The sequence below is a fragment of the Gorilla gorilla genome, chromosome 8, assembly GCF_029281585.2.
Source record: "Gorilla gorilla gorilla isolate KB3781 chromosome 8, NHGRI_mGorGor1-v2.1_pri, whole genome shotgun sequence".
NCBI lineage: Eukaryota > Metazoa > Chordata > Mammalia > Primates > Hominidae > Gorilla > Gorilla gorilla.
In genome coordinates this window covers 99,327,332-99,333,015 of record NC_073232.2, presented here as the reverse complement: position 1 = coordinate 99,333,015, position 5,684 = coordinate 99,327,332, and the positions used below count along the sequence as shown (strand labels likewise).

Here is a 5,684-nt window from a genome sequence, read left to right as displayed (position 1 = left end):
TGGGATGCTCTTCATCCTCACTAGGTTTAGACTTCTCCATCTTTGAAAGTCACCATCTGCCCCAGGGAGGATGTTAGGTGGCCCTGTTCCTCTTGCAACACTGGAGCCCAGAACTCACATGGAGGGAAGACCCAGGAGCCTATCTTCACCTCCTGCTGACAGTGGGTTCCTCAGGGACTCAGAGCAGGCAGGCGGGGGCTACCTTGAGGCTGAGCTAAGCTATCCCCGTGGATGGGACTGTGAGTCCTGTCGAATGTCTTGGGGAGCCGAAGGCAGTGCTGCCTCCTCCATGTTAAAGGCAATGGGTGGGTTGGGGGTGTTCCTGAAGGCTCACACAGGTCCCATGAATGCCCTGTGTGTGTCCCTATAGGATACCTGGTCCTATCAACAGGCTGAACCCGTTCCTGTTCCTGGGAGGACCTGGGGACCCCTCCTCAAGCTACACAGCACCCAGAGGAAGCATGGCAGGAGTGGGCTCAAGTTTTATTTGGAATCATTAAAAAAAAAAATTCACAGCAGCATATGTGGGGTCAGAAGGACCAGAGGGTGGGCGGGGCCGAGGGAGGGCAGTGAGGTTGGTGCAGCAGCACAGGTGGACAGGCCAAGGGTGGCCAGGGAGACGAGGGCAGGAGCGTAGGCAGCTGCATGTCACTCAAGGCGGGCACTCCTTGTGCTAGGAGGGGATGGTGTCCAAGGCAGAGGAGCGCTCTTCAGGTCATCCGCGCTGGCCTGTAGCCCTCTAGTCTCCCCCAGTCTGGGCCTGGAGAGAGAATGACCTACACACCCAGCTCCAGGCCCCAGCCTTAATGGGCCACCCTGAGTGGGCTGAGAAAAGTTGTCTTCTGTGCCCCATGCCTGAGGGGTCATCCGTGGGGGGACCTCCCACTCAGGTTCAGGGTTAGCCCTGCACACAGTCCCTGTAGGGGCTGTGGAAGGTCAGGAGGCCCCTCTGGGCCCTGGGAGCCCAGGAGGGAAGCAGTGCGTCTGTGGGGGATGGGGGCCCTACCCAGGAACCCCCCATGGTGCACCCCAGGAGCCCAGCTCCTACCTCCTCTGCCACTTCCTCTTTCTCTTTGGATGCCTCACCCTCCTGTTGGGGGGCAGATGGCTTCAAGTCCTCCTGTAGGGGACAAAAGGGGGCATGAGACCATGTGGAGAATGCAGAGACCCCTAGCTGCCCTGCAACCAGGGCCTTGTCTACCCTGGCCTCAAGGAGGAGCAGAGGCCCCTCATGGCCTTGTTGTACTTGGAGGGGCTGGAGGTATTGGGGGTGTGGAATTCAGACAATACCCGGGGCTCTGATGATGCCGAGGCCTTCCAGGGGCACCAAGTATCCTGGAGCCCAGCTTCACCCCTCAAGCTGGTCCCCAGTCTCTGGGAAGCCCCTAGTTGGGCTTCACTGATGAGGAACCTGGGTGGCGTAGGGTGGAGTGGGGGTGAGAGTGGGCAGAGGCCCCTGAAGCCCCAGGTCTGACCCCACCCTCAGTAGCCCTACAAGGAAGGCTGATTGGGGTTCACATAGGGACTCTGAGGCCAGGGAGGCTTGGCATGCAGCTCAGGGCCTTCGAGCTCAAAGTGGTGGGGTGTGTTGGCATCAGATCAGGCTTGCTCCAGGCCCACTTCAGTCCACAGGAGCATGGCACCCTCTCTTTGCCTCCTGGACAGGCTCTGGGCTCAGGCTGGTCAGGGCCAGCAGAGGTTACACAGTCCTCTCTCACTTCCCATCTTCTATCTCCTGCACTCCATGCCAGCCAGACACTTGCGTGAGATATCATGACAGCTGGGTGTGTAGGACCACACTGATGATTGCCCTGCACTCTGGCCTCAGCACCTGCCTCTGGAGGGGAACAGGGGGGAGGCGGGGATACTGTCACCTCTGTGTTGCCCCAGGGCCATCCTGCCCCTTGGCGGAGTGGGGCATAAAAGGGCAATGCTGTGCTGGCTGGAGTCGGCCAGGCTATCCAGGGGCAGGGCAGGTGGCCACCTGCTGAGTCCTGCTGCCCTAAGGCTGATGATGAGGCCAGGGGTATGAGTGGTCAGATAGTCCTTGCTGAGGCCTTTCACGGTTCACTGGGAGATGAGTCGTGACTGGTTTTTGGGTGTCACCAGGAAATGAGTCTCCCTCGAGGTGGCTCCAAGGGCTCACTAGCCCTGCTCCGGGATTCACAAGGAATGCCCGGGCACCCTCACCCCAGGGCCTCTTTTGCTGGGGGTGAGGAGGGAGGAGCCCCCTGGGGCTCTATGTGTTCTGCCCGGGACACATGATGATGATGATGATGATGGTCACCTTCCTCTGCTGGGTGCTCACATAGACCAGGAGAATTGCTTCATGGAGGTCATGGCCCTGCCTCATCACACAGCCCAGGGAGGCCGACACTCTCACCCCCATCTTGCAGATGAGAACACGGAGGCCCAGAGAGGTTCCTTTGCTTCTCAAGGTCATACAACGAGAAAGGGGAACTAGGAGAGGGAGCGGCTGCCAGCTCCAAGGACATGGAGACCCTGTGCTGGCCCTGGAAGCAGACACCTGGGCATCACCCCAGAGCCAAGAGGAGTAGGACAGCCCCCACCCTTCCACCCACCCACTCCTAACGCAGGGGTTCTCAGTGCTCAGAGCCTCAGACTCCACCACCTAGGAGGCCTGGAGCAGGTAGGAGAGCTGGACACTGCTCCCCCGCCCCACCCCCAGGTTGGAATCCTAGCCCAGGCCACCACTTACACTGCCACAGGGTCTCTCAGAGTACAGGCTGCTCAGGGGAATTCCAAGCTCACATGAACTAGCCATGGGACCTTGGGCACATTAATCTCTCTGGGCCTTAGTTTCCACACCGTCTCATGGATTTTTGTGTCTATTAAATGAACTAATAAGCGTACAATGTGTAAAGCAGAGCTTGCTGTGTCACAGGTACTGGGACAGCTCACCCAGCCAACACCCGTCCCTGGGGTAAGCCCCACTGCTCCTGTGCTGTCTGCTATTGGGCCGCACACGCATGTGTACATTCACACGCATGCACACCCACACATTCTCACAAATGCACCCACATGCTCACTCAACACACGTACACACACACACACACACAGGCAGCTGCAGAGGGTAGGGTCGGAAGCAGTACTGCTTTCCTACCACTAGGGGACGCTACTTCCCTGAGGCTCCCAGCAGGAGGCAGCTGCCCCGCCCAGCCCAGGGAGGGAGGCTAGGCCCTGGGGGCGGGGCTGGTGCTACTCAGCCCCCGGCCTGGTGACCACTGCCCGGGAGGCTGCCTGTCACCGTGTGGGATCCTGTTTTCACTTATAAAATGGGGTGTCTCCTAAGTGCTGAGAGCCGTCCGGAAGGTGTGGTTTTGAGCCTCACTTTCCTTGTCTATGAGATGGGCTCCCAAGTCCCCCGAAGGGGTGGTTGTGGTGATTCCAGACCCGAATGCAGGTCGAACAGCAAGCATGGACCCCACCCCACCCCGGCGCTCAGTGGGTACTGAAACTGAAGCCAGCCGCAGCCCCCCATCTTGTTTCCTGGGGTGTGGAGTGGAGTGATGCCGCCTCCGCCCAGCAGCCTTTCTGGGCCCAGGAGAGGACTGGGCAGGTCTGAGGGCCGGGGCTCACCTTGCGCACCACCCCGGAAGTGACCGCGATGTTCTCCGCCTCCTCCACGGTCTTGGTGGCCACAGTGTTGACGCTGCTCACCACAGCCTCGCTCACGGCGTTGGCCTGCTCCTTGGTCTTCTCGGCCACTATGGGAGGACACTGGCTGGCCTCCGCCCCAGCCCCAGCCCCCAGGCAGGCCTGCTGGAGTCAGGCTCGCAGCCCCTTCCCAGGAGCTCAGAGCCCTGGCCATGCTGGGACCCTCCCCTGCTCCCTCTGACTCCAGGGCACCTCTGATGCTGGTGGGAGTAAGGAGACGCCCACCCTAGTTTAGCCTCATGGTCTGCAGGGGTCTGTAGGGCTTGGGACCCCAGTTGGGGGTAAGGCAGGACTCTAGGTTTGAGCCCCAGCACTAGGATGCAGGAGCCCCAGGGGTCCTATCCCCCATGTGTCCCTGGCCCTGGGGCTTCTCACCTGAGGTCACGCTCTGTACAACATTCTCCTTGGTCTTGGCTCCTGGGGAGGAAATGGAGCTGTCAGCCCAGACCCCCCTCGAGGTGTTGGGGGCGGTCAGGACAAACACAATAGAACAGCTGGACAAACTGTGGGGTCGGTGGGGGGGTAAGGATGGTGTCTGGGGGCCGGCGGCCCCTTCAGAGGGCCTCTTCCTGCTGTGTCTGGAAGAAGTGGATGGATGGGAAGGGGACAGGACAGAATGTGGGGGACAAGAGAGAGCAGGCCTGAGGTAGGGACACTGGCTAGACCCAGGGTCCAGCCCCTGCCTGGGTGTGGTCGGGCCTCAGAAGCAGCAACAGGACAGGATGGGCCAGAGCTGAGTCATTGGCTTGACCTCCCCTTCCTCCTCCGGAGAGTGCCAGGAGAGGATGCGGGGGAGGGAACACTGAGCCTAGGTTTCATCCCCCAGCCTGCCCCTTCTCTCTGGGGAGGGAGGGGATCCGTGACCTGGTTGTAGCCGCTCCCGTGTGGAGAGGGTGGGGGCCACCTGAGCACACGCTGCTCATGGCTTCAGGGGCTCCAGGCTCAGGGGACGCTGGTATGCTTGGGAATGTGTTTGTGCGTGCACAGACAGGTAGCCAGCCCTGTCTGCGGTCTCTGACACCCAGAGGCCCCGAGGAGGCCAAAGACAAACACACATAGGTGTGCACAGGGCATTGTGGGTGCTCCAGGGTCTGGAGACCCCGCCTTGATAGCCAGGGCCTCGCCCCCTCCCAAAATGCCTCCCTGGGGCTGGGGAGTAAGGTCTGGCGAAGGTAACTGGGCACTCACCCTTTGGCCACCACACTGTCCCACCCTGCCATGCCCCACTTACCCACATACATGACCCCCTCCTTGGTCTTCTCAGCTGCTTCCGTCACCCCCTGCTTGGTCTTTTCCACCGCACCCACCACGCCCTCCTTGGCGATGGAGAAGCCCTTCTTGAAGACATCCATGGTGGGTGTGCAGGGTTGGGCTGCTGCAGGCAGGACGGAGCTGGATCTCCCTGCGAGCTGCGGGCTTGAGCTGGCTCGAGTGCTGCCGCAGCGGCTGTGCCCGCTGCCTCCTATTGACGCCGATGAAATATTGATGCGGAGGCCAGCTGGAGCCCAGCCAGCCCCGCGTGCAGTGGGGGCGGGGAGGGAGGGAGGGAGGGAAGGAGGTTCAGCCTCACCTTCCTCCAGGATAGGAAGGCAGAGACCAGGCTCCCTGGGCTCCTGCTGGCTCAGCCCAGCTCTCCTGCCCCGTGCCCTCCAGGGGCTGGAGGGGGCTGGCCACCTCCCAACCTGTCCCTCATTCATTTACTGCCCTGCCCACCCATGGGGGCAGCCCTGGCTGGGTGCTCTTGGCCCCAGGGGTGCTGTGTCTGTGCTGCACCTGGACAGACAGGCACAGAGAGGGGAGGCGCCTTGGCCATTGTCCCCAGCTTCCTAGGTAGGGGTCAGGGCCACATAGGCCTGTTAGGTGAGAGCAGCCAACCTCCCGCGGCCTGGGCTGTGTAGCTACCCACCAGCATCCTGGATGCCGCTGGACCCTGGGCTGCCATGAAACCGGTTGGAGGATCTGAGGTGGGTGGGGGTGGGGAAATGAAGGACTTCCTCATGCCTTGG

The 5,684-nt window shown here is 61.2% G+C and overlaps 1 protein-coding gene across 2 annotated transcripts; it reads right to left on the bottom strand.

Annotated features, from left to right (window-relative positions):
- Window positions 1-465: 465 nt before the first annotated feature.
- On the bottom strand, window positions 466-5,299 carry SNCG (synuclein gamma). 2 transcript variants are annotated; one of them, XM_031015164.3, is made up of 6 exons: window positions 5,249-5,299; window positions 4,910-5,140; window positions 4,054-4,095; window positions 3,601-3,728; window positions 1,049-1,120; window positions 466-760 (listed from the first exon to the last, which is right to left on the bottom strand). In XM_031015164.3, exons 2-6 carry the CDS (start codon window positions 5,028-5,030, stop codon window positions 740-742), a joined length of 384 nt encoding a protein of 127 aa, XP_030871024.1. In that variant the 5' UTR covers window positions 5,031-5,140; window positions 5,249-5,299; the 3' UTR covers window positions 466-739. The 2 variants fall into 2 exon arrangements, with proteins under 2 accessions (XP_030871024.1, XP_018890667.2); XM_019035122.4 differs by having other exon boundaries at window positions 466-776; window positions 5,249-5,265.
- Window positions 5,300-5,684: the final 385 nt, after the last annotated feature.

Excerpts from the sequence above, each read along its gene's own strand:
- SNCG (XM_019035122.4), bottom strand. The coding sequence starts at position 5,030 with ATGGATGTCTTCAAGAAGGGCTTCTCCATCGCCAAGGAGGGCGTGGTG. Across the intron at positions 4,096-4,909 it reads GGAGGGGGTCATGTATGTGG|GAGCCAAGACCAAGGAGAAT; the intron begins GTAAGTGGGGCA and ends TTTCCTCCCCAG. Across the intron at positions 3,729-4,053 it reads TGTACAGAGCGTGACCTCAG|TGGCCGAGAAGACCAAGGAG; the intron begins GTGAGAAGCCCC and ends GTCCTCCCATAG.